Source organism: Dermochelys coriacea, chromosome 4 (assembly GCF_009764565.3).
Source record: "Dermochelys coriacea isolate rDerCor1 chromosome 4, rDerCor1.pri.v4, whole genome shotgun sequence".
NCBI classification, from domain to species: Eukaryota; Metazoa; Chordata; order Testudines; family Dermochelyidae; genus Dermochelys; species Dermochelys coriacea.
This window is the reverse complement of record NC_050071.1, coordinates 93,111,621-93,128,853: the sequence shown is the minus strand read 5'-3', so window position 1 is coordinate 93,128,853 and position 17,233 is coordinate 93,111,621. Positions and strand designations below refer to the sequence as shown.

Here is a 17,233-nt window from a genome sequence, read left to right as displayed (position 1 = left end):
TCACAGCTTGATCCCTGCCACTCTTTCACCTGCCTCTCCTACAGTTTTTCCACTGCAAGGCCCCTTCAGCAATGTTGTGTAATAGCCAAAGCTCCATTGTTACACAGCATTGTTTGACTTACCACTAGAGTAATTTTATCCATTTGTTAGTCTGCGGTACACTGAAGTTTCAAAGGAATCTTTCTGGCTAAAGACCAGGGACAAGTTTAATGGTCTTTTAAAATCTTAAATTACTACGTGTGCTTTCCATGTGGCAAATGTCCATTTTCAACTGAAGAAGTTATGTAATTTGGGGGAGGTGGGGGGAAGGGAACTAGCTTTGGCCAGGATGACCTATGCTAAAAGAAAATCACACTACTTTCAATAAACAGAAGCTGTATTATCAGGCAATTTTTACAGCAAGACTCTTGCAATTGTGGAAATCTGAGAAAAAATACTTTGAAACACAGTCCCATGTAGATACCTAGACATCATTTCAATATACAGTAGTGAATTCTGGCCCTGTGTAGTCTTGATCTAGCCCTGCCACTCACATGAAATGTATACAATATCACAACATCATTGTTAACCAAATCCTGAAGTCCTTACTCAAGCAAATTCCCACTGAAATCCAATAAAGTCAAGGGGAATTTGCTTGAGTCTGGATTGACTAAGGACTTCAGGAGGCTGCTGCTGATTAGGTCAGTTCTAAAACCTATTTCCAAAAACATTCCGTGGGGTTGCAGAATACGTTTTGTATTCATACAAAAGTAAATTAGTCACAGCTGTGAAACTGTAATTTTGACCGTATGCTTGAACAATATAACACAGATGGAAAAAGGATTATCTACTTACCTGGCAGGTATTACTTCCTGGGACATACACAGAATTAAACTGTTTCATGTGCATTCGAGCTTTTGTAACATCCCTGAGGGACTTAAAGATATTGTCCACTGCAACCGTGGCCTTCTGAAATGTCAGGTGAAGAGACGATTCACAGCCTGAAACAATACAGAAACACATGGCTATGTGAGTAAAGGTCTTTCATTTTTTGATAATGAGCAGTGGGAAAAAGATGATGAGGAAGAAATTTTAAATTAGTTTAATATTTTTAGACTTTAGAAATCAACATGTATATACAACATGCTCCCAGCAATAGAACAGCCTGGTAAAGCAATCACAAATCCTAGAGAGTAAACAAAGCCAACAAGGGATGAGTTACATGTGTATCTTGGATTATGAAACAATTTAACAGCAATACCATAAATTCTGGTTGCTACAGCAGGCAGAAAAGGTAGTTATGTCACTAGATCTTTAAGGGAAAGAACCCTTCATTTTTCAGTCTGCTCATTTGACACAATCGAGCAAGGAAGTTTACTCACAGCATAGTACCTGAACCTTTGCCTGCAGTCCAGTGACTGAGAAGGCATTTCTTAGCTGTGCAGAACTAACTGGATGACTTAGTGACAAGTATTCTGACTTGCCAAGGAAGATGCATTATCCAAAAGAAGATATGTTCCTCACTAATTCATAATTACTACATTTTTTAAAATTTATTTGCTTAGAGCAGCTCAACCTAAGATGTGAATGTTAATTTTCATAGAGGCCTTCCTTTTTAACCCAATTCTCTCTACCAGGTGGAGGCACAAAGGAGTGGATGATCAAATGATTTCCCCAAGCCATATCCTGTTGTAAGCCCATGACTTAGTAAGGAAGGATTCTAGTCCTTGGCTCTAATCACCACACCATCTGACCTATATCACAAAAAGGAATGATAACTGCACTTTCTAAACTTAAATGGCTGAAGTTAGAGAATTGTTGGACAATTCATATTGAGATATTTGTCGTTCCTGCCAAATGTCTGCACAACTGTCTCCCTGCCTTGTTTTCTGCTCTCATTTCTTCATTATTCTCCCCACCGCCCCAATAGTAAAGGATAAACAGAGTGTGAGAACAAATCCCCACTCTCATCCTCACAAATAATTTACCAGTGGGGACTCAGGGTGCATTCTGTTTTGCTGATTTACATCCCGATTCTGCAGTATGATCCACATGGGCAGGCCCTTACATCTGCCTGCAATCCCATTGGCATAAGAGGGGCTCCCTCTAGGCATGAAGGACTGCTTACATGCATCAGTCTTCTGGAATGGGCCATTCTTAGATGAAAACTCCTTGGGATGGTGTCTTGTAACAATACTTATACCAACGTCAGGAAGTTAGATGCAATTAGGATGACCTCTATATGTATGTACTATTCTCATTTTTATCTTTGTTCAGGGTTCTCTCTTGACTTGTAACAATGTCTGTCTCTGTATGTACAGATAAATGCAAATGAATTGATAAGAGAATGTATATAACTGGCCACTATGGCACCATATCTTTGAAGCTGCTTGTCAGTCTTTCCGGTACCATGAATAAACCCCCTTCAACTCTGTGCTTGCCTGATTCTGGGGAAAAGATTCTTTTGCCTAACGTCCCCTAATGCCCCTACTCTACTTGCGTTACATTGATGACATCTTCATCATCTGGACCCATGGACAAGAAGCCCTTGAGGAATTCCACCATGATTTCAACAATTTCCATCCCACCATCAACCTCAGCCTGGACCAGTCCACACAAGAGATCCACTTCCTGGACACTACGGTGCTAATAAGTGATGGTCACATAAACACCACCCTATATCGGAAACCTACTGACCGCTATTCCTACCTACATGCCTCTAGCTTTCATCCAGATCATACCACTCGATCCATTGTCTACAGCCAAGCTCTACGATATAACCGCATTTGCTCCAACCCCTCAGACAGAGACAAACACCTACAAGATCTCTATCATGCATTCCTACAACTACAATACCCACCTGCTGAAGTGAAGAAACAGATTGACAGAGCCAGAAGAGTACCCAGAAGTCACCTACTACAGGACAGGCCCAACAAAGAAAACAACAGAACGCCACTAGCCATCACCTTCAGCCCCCAACTAAAACCTCTCCAACGCATCATCAAGGATCTACAACCTATCCTGAAGGACGACCCATCACTCTCACAGATCTTGGGAGACAGGCCAGTCCTTGCTTACAGACAGCCCCCCAATCTGAAGCAAATACTCACCAGCAACCACACACCACACAACAGAACCACTAACCCAGGAACCTATCCTTGCAACAAAGCCCGTTGCCAACTCTGTCCACATATCTATTCAGGGGACACCATCATAGGGCCTAATCACATCAGCCACACTATCAGAGGCTCCTTCACCTGCGCATCTACCAATGTGATATATGCCATCATGTGCCAGCAATGCCCCTCTGCCATGTACATTGGCCAAACTGGACAGTCTCTACGTAAAAGAATGAATGGACACAAATCAGATGTCAAGAATTATAACATTCAAAAACCAGTTGGAGAACACTTCAATCTCTCTGGTCACTCGATTGCAGACCTAAGAGTAGCTATCCTTCAACAAAAAAGCTTCAAAAACAGACTCCAACGAGAGACTGCTGAATTGGAATTAATTTGCAAACTGGATACAATTAACTTAGGCTTGAATAGAGATTGGGAATGGATGAGTCATTACACAAAGTAAAATTATTTCCCCATGTTATTTCTCCCCCCACTGTTCCTCAGATATTCTTGTTAACTGCTGGAATTAGCCTACCTTGCTTGTCACCATGAAAGGTTTTCCTCCTTTTCCCCCCCTGCTGCTGGTGATGGCTTATCTTAAGTGATCACTCTCCTTACAGTGTGTATGATAAACCCATTGTTTCATGTTCTCTGTGTGTGTATATAAATCTCCCCTCTGTTTTTTCCACGAAATGCATCCGATGAAGTGAGCTGTAGCTCACGAAAGCTTATGCTCTAAAAAATTTGTTAGTCTCTAAGGTGCCACAAGTACTCCTTTTCTTTTTGCGAATACAGACTAACATGGCTGCTACTCTGAAAACTAAAGACTTTGGTTTTCTATGAATGGAATAGTGGCCAAATGTTTCTATACAGCAAATACAGACAACAAGAAAAGCAAAACTGTGTAGATTTAAAGAGATGCCTAACATTAAGGCTTTTGGAATCATTACCTGTCAAACCACTAATGACACAGCAATCTTTATATTCTGCACTGCAAACATTAAGAACTTTATAGGGCTGAAGATATTTCTACAAGATTATTATTAGATATTGGGACTGAAGGATCGGGTTCTTTATTTGTTCAAATACTAGCTGAAAAAGAATCTGGGTCAGATCCACAGCTAGTATATCAGGACAACACTCCATTGGATTTTCATTTGTACTACAGCTGAGGATCTGGCTCTAGCCATTGTGTGGTCTAGTAATGCACTGGGACTGAGACAGAGCAACTCCTGCATTCTAACCCCAACACTGACACTCACTCAGAAGTCCTTGGGCATGTCACTTGAAATCTAGTAAATTTTAAAAAAGTGAGTGAAAAGTTGTTTCAGGTACTGTGTGTTTTCAAGTCCCCCTGCAAACTATTGTGATTTTACAATAATCATTTCCTGTTCTTAAAACATGCTTATCTCTCTCGTTGCTGTGTGAACAATCTGCACAGACAAGGAAACTAATTTAGGCCCTAATCCTTCAATTGACAAGTGTACCTGCTTCCTACCAATCACAGGCCTGGGGTCCCAAACCTTCAGACAGTTATATATGTCCACATCTTTACTCAAATGAGCAGTCCCATAGACATCAGTCTACTCCTGTGGGTAAAGTTAAGAATGTGTGTGTTTGCAGGAATGGAGCCTAACTGATTCTATAGTGAAACTACCAAATACACAAATTTGTGCTACTGAATGTACAAAGTAAACTGGAAAAAAATCATTTTTTTCTCTAATATCTGTCAGCTGTAGTAAGTTTTAATATTATTTCTAACAATAGTAGCTAAAAAAATTCAGATAGGTTTTAAATTGACAATGTCCTTTTAATCTCTGTCTTGTTTTCCCAGTGAGTAAAATGAGGGTCCTAATATTCAGTGGGGTACTCAAAATGTATGTGCCTTGATGGGGGTTGTGAGGGTGGTCCCCCCTCTCTCTGCTATATTAAATTCCGTAAGAGCCAAGCTTTTTCCTGGTATGTAAACGCTAGAGGTAAGCTTTTTCTGACTAGCTCAGGTTATTTTTCCTTTGTATAGAGTGCTTTTTTCAACCCTTTATGAGAAGAAAGCCATCGCTTTTGGCCAAAACACATCTGGAATGTTTTCTTTTGCTCGTGAACCTCAGCACTCTTTGTTAAGCAAGGTCAGGTAAAGCAAAAACACATGAGGCAAAGTTTGTTGCTTTTGCTTTGGACATTTTCCTTTATTTTATTTTTTTTAAAGATTTTATCTTTTGTCATTTCAAAGTTCATTGTCTTGTTCTTATACTTACTTTTCTCATTAGCAGAGATTGCTCTGTATACAATTTCTTCCTTCTTCCATTGACAGCTTTTTTACTTCAAAAATGATCTTCAGATAAGAATTTTTAAACTTTCCACCCTCCACGTCTTCTGAAATGTAATGACCAGTCACTGAGGCCCATTGCCTTGCACTCTGTGCAGTCATTTATGCCTATGCAAAATGGGCATGAAATGCTATTACAAGTGTCTGTGAGTGCAGAGTTCTTGTTTGGCAGCATATTACAGCTCCATTGCATGGGTGCGATGATTGCACTGGGGGCAAGGCAGTGAGAATCAGGTCCTGGATGTATATGGTGCCACAGGATAGGGACTCCATATAGATACACTGAGACAGTCGCAAACACTATCAATTATCATTTTGTGTTCTTTTGCTTTTATTGAATGTTCTATTTTCATATTTTTTAGCCACAGTTCTTTTTGCTTTTTTATTTTTATTTGAGCCTGGCAATTGTTTGGTTGTTGTTCTCTGCATTTGGCATATAATCACAGCACATCTTGTTTTGCTTTCTTTGTTGAAATCAACCTTTTGTTAATGCATTTCTTGATTAACTGCATGCCCTTTAATTACTTGATTAACTACCCATCTTATTTATAGAGAAACATTGATTTTACGGGTGTACCATTATTTTTACAGTTTATGTTAACAGAGTCATAGATTTTAAGGCTATTAGATCACTTAATTTGATGTCTGGTATAACACAGGCCCTATAATTTCATTCATACTTGTATTGAGCCCAGTATATATATATATATTTACTAATGCATGCTTTCCAGAAAGGTATCTAGTCTTAATTTAAAGACTTCAAGAGATGGAGAATCCACCACTTCCATTGGTAGTTTGTTCCAATAGTTAATCACCCTCACTGTTAAAAATGTATGCCATATTTCGAATTTGATATTTGTCTAGCTTTAACTTCTACCCATTGTAAAGATGGAATTTTAAAGGACCTTATTTTATGAAATATTTATTTTAATTTGTTTAATATAAATTCCTGTGTACTTTTTAGGATTCACTGGCTTGAAAATTAAAAAGGAAGCATTAATTTTTATACTGCACTTCTGATTCCAGGAAAGGACATAAGGAATCCTTCTGTTCAGCCTAGAAACAGATTCCAAAAATTCAGCCAAGAATCTTCAAGACAATTTACAGTGACCTAATACGTATGCAATCTGAGACACCAAGAAAACCTTATATTATGAAAATACTTTACATAAGAAAAATTTACATTGTGGAGTTCAAACAGAGAAACTTGCTAATAATAAATATTCTGCTCAGGATTATGCTGAGTCAGGTTGATTACAAGTATTCAGTGAGTACTTCCATATCAAGCAATCATTTTCTTCCTCTGACCTTTTCCCATTTTAGAGCTATATTCTTTCACATTTAGAAATTCATGGCATACTGCACATCTGGGTATAGATTATAAACCACTGTAAACTCCCCTGGGATGGAATATAGTCAATTCTAGCAATTATTCTAATTGGATTAAAATGACTTTAAGGCACACAGTTATGAAAAACATCTTTCTGACATTCTTTAAACTGTTACAATAATTGTTTTTCAGATGCCACCATTTCAACCTTTAGAGTCCTGCAGACTCCATGTTACAGTCTCTAGCGTTCAATGTATCCGTGTCAGAAGCTTCTGCTGTAATCTAGAACCACAGGCATTCAAAGCTCTAGGATAATTTTTTCATTAGCATGTTGGATTCTTGAAGTGCACCATACATATTAGAGAGAGATGGAGAACTAATGTGCAAAGTGATTGATATTTGACTTGATTAGTGAGGGTAGTAGCCTCTCGTAGCTCTGTGAAGTGGGATGAAATGGAAATGGACAGTGAGGCTGAGGTAAAGGCTTGTGGGCCCTGGGAAGAAAAGAGTAATGAAAAGCATGCCTTGGGAAGGATGGGTACTGGGGGAGGTGCCTATTTTCTTCTTTCATACACAGAAGTATAAGCTGGCATTTTCCAGGTTTTGGATCCAGTTTGGAGTCTCAAGGCGCTTGGATCCAGAGTTCCAGTTCAGGGCCATCTCCAATCTCTTTCCTTCAGTATCCTCAATGGTATATATTGCTTCTGTGCCACCCGGAAAAAACTCCTTTAACATGGTAGTAAATCAGACAACTCCCATCAAGTTGGACTTTTTTCAGATCGTTCTCTCTTTGGAATCAGAGTTTGTCCTTGTTAGCGGTTTGGGCACCTTGGCACCAGCAGGCGATAGTCTTCTAGATAAAAATTGCTCATGTCACCATACTATAGAGTAACAGGAAGTGCTGCAGGGATAAGAGTGGGTGCAGGCCTGTGCTAGACAATGAATGTGCATGTACTCTTGATCTACAGTAAGGATTTGGTATTTTGTTCCACTGTTCTGCGGCAGAGCCTACAGAAAACATTTGTCTGTCATGCCTTTCTCAGTTGCCCACACAGTGGGGGAAGGAGAGAGCTCCTTTTAAGCCCCCCATGTCCATCAGAAAAGTGGCTAGTTTGGGACTCTGTTGAGCCAGAAAGCTCAAATGCCTGGGGAAATCAAGTCCTTCTTTTCTCTGTTTGGCAGCATGACAGTTACATTCTTCTCCTTTTAAATGTATTTTTAGTTTTTCAATCCCTTATACTAGGCATTAATAAAAAATCCCAGGTTCTTTGAAATTTGTTATGTATTCGCTGTACTATAATATGTCTGTAAAATGAGAGCAACTTTGCCCTGATCTGTTCAAAATCAGGAAAACAAAGGCAGTTGTGTTGTACAAATGACATGCTCTGACAAATCACGCCCTATTCACACCTTTCATGTCAGTGGGAGTTGTGTGTATGTATGGAGAGAAGAACAGAATCTTTATACTCTAGCTTTCTGATGTTATCAAGAAATATGTTCCTTTTTACAATAATGCAGAGATGGAATATATTAACTGGAGCATAGCTCATGTGTTAATTAAAACAACAAGGAGTCCAGTGGCACCCATGCATCTGAAGAAGTGGTGTTTTACCCACAAAAGCTTATGCCCAAATACATCTGTTAGTCTTTAAGGTGCCACCAGACTCCTCGTTGTTTTTGTGGATACAGACTAACACGGCTACCCCCTGATACGTGTTAATTAAAATAACCTTAGCTGTTACTGAATTTTCACTATAAAATGAAGGTAATTAACATAGCATATCAAACTTGTTACATGTGGAGGAAGGAGTGTAAAGGAGCATCTACTACGGGAAATTTTTGGATATTGCCTTATTGGCAAATATAAAATACACCACTTGCGAAAATGGGAAAATCCCTATTAATGGCTTATGGGATTGGAAATATTCAAGAAGTAGAATTTGTCTAAAAATTCTGATATTGTACAGGAAGAAGACATTCAGACTTTGTGCTAATCTGAGCCTGCTCAACTTCTACTGACTTCAATAGGGGGTTTAGAACCACACAGTCTGCATTCAGCAACTAACAGGATTCAGTCACTGGTTGGCCCATGTGCTGGCCTACTTTTAATTTTCCCTAGATCTCCTTCTGAGTCATATCATGGCTTTTCTTTCGTGAATAGCAGAACTATGAGAACTAGAACCAGTGGATTGCCACAGAAAGTTTAGAACAGAAGAAAAATTGAGATGTTCTTCTCTTTAACCTACAGTAATTACAGAAACCAAACTGTAATATGTTTGTTATTTGACAGATTTCTAAAACTGAAAAAATCAATAAAAACCTACTTTAAAAGAAGACACAAGATAAATCTGTACTGTGAATCTATCAATTTTGTTGGTAATTCTTTAAGTATGTCACTGTTTTATTTTCCTCTACGGGAATACACTCCCAACTGAGACTTTAGAGAAGAGCCATTGTGTATTTCAGAAAATCACCTTCACACATTATTACTATACTTTGTATCTGTTAATATATAGTACAGGCATTATAAGTAAGCTTTTGTTTCTTCTAAAATAATACACAATCATTGCCATTTAGCATGACGCCGATGTTCTTTCTGAGAGATGCCCTTAGTAAAGATAATGCTGTTTTCAAGGCTGCAAATTCAGGGAAAGATCAAACACTCTTTTAAAGCTCATGAGTTCACTGAGGTTCACAGTGTAGGCCATTGTTCGGAACAACTGAGGCAGAGTGCAGCTATAATCAGAATTGTGACAAGTGAACGTATAAAGTACCTGCAAAAAACAACCAACAAAATGCCCTGAAAACCACGCTACGGGGCTGGTGGGAAAGTTAAGCTGTTCTAAAAGCACAAGCAAAATGATGCGTTGAAATAAAAGTCATCACTCAGAAAAACAACAAATCCCAGCACCAGGATCTCATTATGAATGTTGCTTTTTTGTACATGTGCAAAGTTGGCTCACTTGGACTGTTATGCATCAGCAAGAGACAAAGAAAGAATAGCGGATAGAGGGCCTTGGGGGCCAAGACACTGAACACAGCACCATTTTTTAAACTAATTAAAATCTCACATTTGTTCTTTTACTCTGTAGTAGAGGAATATTATGCCTCTCATTTTCTAGCAGATTAATATAAAAACATACACACACCTCCACTCCCATATGTTTCATAATAGTTATTATTAGATATTAGAATATGAAAGCTATTAGAACATAATATTAGAACATGAAAGCTATTAAGAAAAATGTAGGGAATGTGTATCTAGGTATCCATACTACATGTACGTAGGTCTTTATACCTACGTGCTAGGAGAAAAGAGGCATAATAATCAGAACTAAAGTGGTATTAATGGGATATCACCTTCAGCCCTGAGGGATCCCAGCATGCTTTACAATCATAATTATACATAAGAATTAATTCACTCCTCGTTGGGGTCAAACCCATAAGCTGTTTAACATTGCACAATGACACTGCAGGACAATTTAGGAGAGGGCAGGGAGTGAAGAATACCGCTATATCCAAGCTGAAATTACAGGAGAAACGTAGAGTCAGAATTTAATTACACAAATTAGAACTTAGTGAATTAAGTGCTTGGAAAGGGATCAGCTTGACAGCCTGGGAGAATGAAATCATCCATTTTATCTACAGAGCACATATAGAAAATGCAAGTGTAAGCTTTTCCACACTGCTCACCCGAGCTCTGCCTCTAGAGATGAATGTTGTTCATTCTCAGAGCTCATTCAGCCCTTGGTTTCTTTGCTAAAACTGTCCACAAAGGTGCCATTTAGTGCCAGCTGTGGAAGTAATTTTTGTGCTCTTGACAGCTTTCCTCTAGGAACTAAACTGATGAAAAAGACCAAGTTACTGCCAAGATGAGCTGGACTCGGGCTGGGCTTGCTCTTCTCGTCAGCGATCAATTGTGATATGACAGCAGCCAAGCGTGGCTAGAAGGAAAAGAAAACCAAAGAGGTGGGGGAAAAGGGGAAGATTTTGGAAAACAGGATTTAGCTTTCAAGTGTGAACTTTAAATTCCCCCTACCCCCACAGCTATTCAGTAAACGAGAATCAGATCTATGAGAACACATAGATCCATGCTGTTTCAATATGCAATAATGAGAACTAGGGGTGAAATCCTGATCCTACTGAAGTCAATGGAGTTTTGCCATAGACTTCAATGGAAGATTTCACTCTGTCTGACTCCAAATGAGGGTGCCCTAACAAAACTGATCACTATATCTTGATGTAATTAGTATTTGAGCATCAATAATGAAAAGAAATCTAACAAGTTAAAATCACTAATAATTTGCTCCTATGTAACGTTTTTCATCTTAGAAACCATTTTAAACATGGTTTAATTGATCAACCCTCACAACACCGCTTTGCAGGAGATAGGTTATCTACCATTTACAGATGTGAGGCAGAAACTACCTGAGGGCTCTGAAGGGCTCAGTATCACAGTCAGAATTATAGCTCAGGAGTTCCTGGCTCTGAATCCTGTTGACAGGCCGTTCCTTTCTCGAGTATATAGACAACATTTAAATAATAACCAATAACACACTGTGAATGCCAGAAAAAGACAGATACTGTAAACAGAGTGGATAAGGAAAGGACACCAGGGTACAATGGAGAAAAAATGTCAGAAAAGAGAAAGAAACTGAGAATAGCAATAGATTTGATGTAGAAATGAAAAAGGAGAAACAGTACTTTTTTCTGTTGTGGATTACAAATGAACATTTGATATAAACATATTTAAAAACTGAAGTCTGTAAACAGGCTTATTTATAAAACGCCAGTTGAATTACAACTTTAGAAGAAATCAAATGGGATCACTTGAAAAGCCACAAAATGGAGACAGTCAACTCTACACTTCTATAAATGTCAGTTTCCAGGCTGACTAGCATTTAGAGAATGAAAACAAAGTAGCATGCAGAAACACTTTTGAGCAGTCAACAGTATCAAGGAATTCAAATTAAGGAAGGAATGTGGTTTCTGTGACTGGAGGAGGGAGCACGAGGCAGAGTTGAAACCTTGCCAAAACAAACACTGCAACTTTTTGGACTAGCAGCGTGAGCAGCAAAAACGCAGCATGTGGTTTATTTTTATCACAACAAACACCTCCCATTTGAGACGTGGGCAAGGATTTTTTAAAAATGGGTAACTAAAGCTTCTAAGTCTGTATTTATGCACCTAAATAAGTAGCCTAATTTTCAGAAGTGCTGGGCACTGAGAGGCTCTCTTTGTCACCCACTGAACAACACAACAACATGCATAACTTTAAGATTCAGGTTTCAGAGTAGCAGCCGTGTTAGTCTGTATTCGCAAAAAGAAAAGGAGTACTTGTGGCACCTTAGAGACTAACAAATTTATTAGAGCATAAGCTTTCGTGAGCTACAGCTCACTTCATCGGATGCATTTGGTGGAAAAAAAACTTTAAGATTGTGAATAGTCCCATTCACTTCAATGGAATTACTTGCATGCTTAAAGATATGCATGTTCCTAAGCACTTTGCTGATTTGGGATCTTTAAATTCAGTGGGAACTGCTGGGTGCTAAGCACTTCTGAAAATATGGCCATTTATTTAGGTATTTAAATATGGTTTTAGGAACCTGACTTTCGGGTCTGATTTTTTTAAAATCTTCATCTTAGCATTTATTTCTAACACTGTGTCTTATTACAGCAAAGTTTCATCCCCTTCCCAATTCACTGTATTTTAGTCTACCATACCATGCAAAATTAGTAGTATTGACAAATTCCATACTGGAGGCTCTTATGTTACATGAGATTAAACCTATCAATTTAATGAACAAGTACAGAAAAGACTATAGTATGTACTAGAATAAATGACAAACTTATTACAGGAGGAATTAAGTTATGCTCAAATGGGGTTTCTAAAGAAAATTATTGCAATAGTTCATTAGGGAACAACTGAGTTGTTTCCTCAAGTAGTCTATACCTTAATTTAAAAAGCACACACTTTTAGAATATAAAAAAAAGCAGCTATGGTAAATGCTTTATGTATCTAAATAAAGTTTCTTAATAAGGTTCTTGAAGGATATCAGTAAAACTCCACATACTACAAAAGGCTATAAACCCCAATGACAATGTCGCACTCCAGTTCCTGGACAATCGGTTGTTCTCAGCCTATTCCAATATAAAAAAATCCTTATTTTCTTGAAAGCTTTGGCCTTTTTGCAGCCCAGTGCATGTATGATATTTTTTTTGATATGGTTAGGCTAATCTTTCTTCATCAAGGACCCTACACTGTGGGTGAACCTGCCAGTGACAGTCAGTACTGATGATAAAGTTCTGAGGTTCTCTCTGAGATTTGTTGCCTCTGACCTACATACCATAAGGTGGCTGGGCAATATCTAGAATATTGTAGGGGCAAAATTATGCCTGGGGAAGGGGAAGAGGTGTACTAACCAATTAGCAACAGTGAAGGCAGTATGCCTTATAAGGCATAAGCCCTCTTGGGCATTGGCTGGAATGTACAAGACAGGAATACTTGATACACCTGTACAACAAGTGTAATTATTCTCTTCTGGGACAGCTCTACTGGCACAGAGGGGGCACAGCCACAATTCTGCTTTTGTCCCTCCAACTATATCCTCCCTGGGGGTATTAGCACAAAGTCTTGCACTCCACAGACCATCCAAATGCCACAATATCCAGTTCTAGCAATTATTATTATTATTATTATTATTATTATTACAGTATATCACATGACATCTGTTGAAGAAAACCTTGTGTTCAGGGAAAGAAGTGTTTCTTAGTAACTATGTTAAAAAAAAGATCTTAAGAAGGAAGACCTGTCATAGGCCTACCCAATCTTTGTATTGAAAAATCAGAACCGTAGGAAAGAAGCTTGAACAAATTTTTCATTCTGAAAAGCTTATGTATGACAGAGCCCCATCCACTTCACCTCAAAAACAATTAAAGAGACATGTCAAGAATTTCAATAAAGAGAGGCTAGTGATTTAGGTGCTTTAGACAGAACCAAATAAAGGGTCCTGATTTTCAGAAAGTGCTGAGCAACTACCTCTAAAAATCATGACCTCTTTATGTCAACTTAAAATTCATTTATCTTAAACAAACGAACTTCCTTATCTATGTTAATAACAATACTAACAGAAATTGTTAATCTAATTTATTATTAATGTTTATTTTTTGCATCTTTTTCAGTGTGGGCAATGAAAATTAATGCTGTCAATTACACCTGTGTTCATAGTCCGTTTTGATTTTACATTGTCCATGCTGCAAGGTTTGGGTTGCAAGCACAACAGGGGTATATTTATTTTTTTAAAACAACAGTTCCACTTGGATTTTTTAAAAATACATTAAATTACAGGCCTTAGACTCTGTAAAAACTCTACTGTTGTGATGGTTGTGTAGAAATACCCAAGACAGGCAAGTCTTCCATACAAATCTAAATTCTGAGCCAGATTTGAACTGACAGCATTCTTTAATTAATAATAGAGCTATGCACAATAATATAAATGTATGAAAAACATAAGTTCACATATTTTCCCACAATAAAAATAAATAATTGTAATCTATGTATAAAGTAATGAGATAAAACATTCTCAACATGAAGGCAAAAATAATATTTTAATGCAGTGCACAACTACCTATTCAAACAAGCCTCTATCCAACATGTTATACAATAAGTGAAAACCCATTTGCAAACTGACAAGTATAATAGGCACTAGGCTCCATTTAATGGGATTTATTTAATGGTAGATAATAATTGTAATTTTGAACGTTTTATTTCCCCTCATTCAGATTAATGGAATTATAACAGTTCCATGAAATACTTTTTTGTCTCTAATCCATAGCAATGCTGAGAATGCTTTTCTTGTTTTTTTTGTTTTTGTTTTTTTTAAAAGAATAAATGGCATTTTATGTGTATTCTAAAATTAAAATTTTATCTGCATGTAGAAACAGTGTAAAAGAGCTCAACATTCTCCAAACACTAGAAGGCCATTCTACAGGAGAGAGAGAGAGTACTGAAAAGGCTACAAAACTTCAATGACAGTATTGTATTCTCCTGTGCTGGATGGAAACTAACACTTGTTAACAAGTTTACAAACCTGATCACATCAAGAGGTAGGACTGTCAAATAAATAAAAACATCACAAATTACAGTATTAAAATGGTTTGAATTCAGTGTATGAAAAATCTGTTAAGTAACATGTCATTCTTGTTATGTTTTAAGTACTATTCTTAGTACCATACTTCTAAGTAGGGATAAAATGAAAGAATGAATGCCAAGTTTGCTATGATTAAAACAGAACAAAAAATATGCCTGACATTAATAAACACTAAACCTTTCAAAGTGACGCTAAAATAGTTATTCTAGCGACATTAACATTTTATAGTTTAATAAGGTATTTTCCTCCAGGTCAGATTGGTAGAAACCCTGGAGAGTTTTCACCTCTTCTGTAGAGTGGGGCACAGATCCCTTGCTGGTTTGAACTAGAATATATGGTGGATTCTCTTGAACTTGGAGTATTTAAATCAAGAGTTGAGGACTTCAGTAACTCAGCCAGAGGTTATTGGCCTACTACAGGAGTGGGTGGGTGAGGTTCTGTGGCCTGCGCTATGCAGGAGGACAGCCTAGATCACCATATTGGTCCCTTCTGCCCTTAAAGTCTATGAATTGCATAGAAAGCATTTCAGTATGTAATGTCATTCAGTGGAAAAAAGCTCTTTCTGAACATCACTGTAATGGTAAATGGTGAAAAAACTTGCTTGCTTTTTGGACCACATTCAGAACATACCTAAGAAGTTATACCGATTTATGCCAAGTGAGAATCTGGCCCATAAGCTTTAATATCTAAGATGGGATATTAGATGGATGGGATCTGAGTTACCCAGGAAAGAATTTTCTGTAGTATCTGGCTGGTGAATCTTGCCCATATGCTCAGGGTTTAGCTGATTGCCATATTTGGGGTCGGGAAGGAATTTTCCTCCAGGGCAGATTGGAGAGTCCCTGGAGGTTTTTCGCCTTCCTCTATAGCATGGGGCATGGGTGACTTGAGGGAGGCTTCTCTGCTCCTTGAAGTCTTTAAACCATGCTTTGAGGACTTCAATAGCTCAGACATAGGTGAGGTTTTTCGTAGGAGTGAGTGGGTGAGATTCTGTGGCCTGCGCTGTGCAGGAGGTCGGACTAGATGATCAGAATGGTCCCTTCTGACCTTAGTATCTATGAATCTATGAATGTTCTCAAAGGAAAAACTACTGTTTGCTCTGCATGTGCTGATTTCTGAGGCCCAATCCAGGAAGGGTGTTTAAGCAAATATTTAAGTCCCATTGAAAGCCAACTATAATAGCTTTAACTTTTTAGTAGCATTCTTAACTACACAAGAAGTAAAATCTTTGCTATTCCAATGTTGTTGCTGTCAAGTGCTGTACAGCAGTATTTTTATGAACAAAAGGGGACCCATACTAGTAATCATGACCAAAAGATACTCCCCTATTTTAAGTAACCAGTTTAGCATAATGTTTCCTACAGACATTGGTTCAAATTTTAGCTAAGGATTCCTCTCCTAGATTGTTTGCTGGTTCCCTTATGATACATGGTGCTGATATCTTTTTATTCTCAGTATAGTCAACCTGCGGAACTCACTTCCACAGGAGGCAGACTATTAATACACTATGGCTGAATTTCCCAAAGACTTAATAATTTTATGACCACTGAGTGGAAGGATAGTCTTGTGGATAAGGCAGTAGCTTGGAACTCAGAAGCCACAGATTCAACACTCAGCTGTACCACAGATTTCTTTTATGAACTTGAGCAACTCACGCAGGCCCTCACTGGGCAATGAGATATGTGCGGGCAGATTTCTGAACTTGTGTCCCATTGAGTTCCAGTATAGCTTTAAGTCAGTATCATGGGGGTGCAGGAGCCAGCCAGCATGCATCCATCTCATTATAGCATTGGGGACTCTCTGTCCCTCAGTTGCCTAATATGGGGTTACTAATGCTTCCGTCTTCCCACCCTTTGCTGTCTTATCAGTTTGGACTGTAAGCACTTGTGGGCAGGAGCTGCCCCTCTTTATGTGTTAGTAACACAGTCTACAGCATAGTGAGGCTCTGATCTCTGATAGCGTCATTAGATGCTCTGTAATCCAAGTAAATAACAACAATGCTACCTTTTGAAAAGGCTAGTGGCTTGTCCGCATGGCTGTGCAGTTCAGACTATGGGGCTGTGAACTGTAACATGCAGCGACGTGCTGCGCTGTAACTCCCCAGTGTCAACCCTGTGGACGCAAACTAAAAGGTACCTAGTCTGTGTTAGCGTAGTCCTGTTTGAAATAAGACTATGTTTACACAAACCAAGTACCTTTTAGTTCGCATCAGCAGCATCCACATAGGGCAGTTAGAGCGCACACTAATATGCATTGCAATTCACACCCCTGTATTTTGAACTGTGGGGCTATGTGGACAAAGCCCAAGAGAATGACAGGAGAAGAG

General features: G+C 38.4%; 1 protein-coding gene across 1 annotated transcript in view; it reads right to left on the bottom strand.

The window, feature by feature from the left end:
* SCFD2 (sec1 family domain containing 2) overlaps positions 1 to 17,233 on the bottom strand; it is a 314,978-nt gene that overhangs the window by 26,991 nt on the left and 270,754 nt on the right. Inside the window, exon 6 of the mRNA XM_038398194.2 lies at positions 835 to 980. Coding sequence (XP_038254122.1) covers positions 835 to 980 — 146 coding nt within the window. The remainder of the gene's footprint in view (positions 1 to 834; positions 981 to 17,233) is intronic.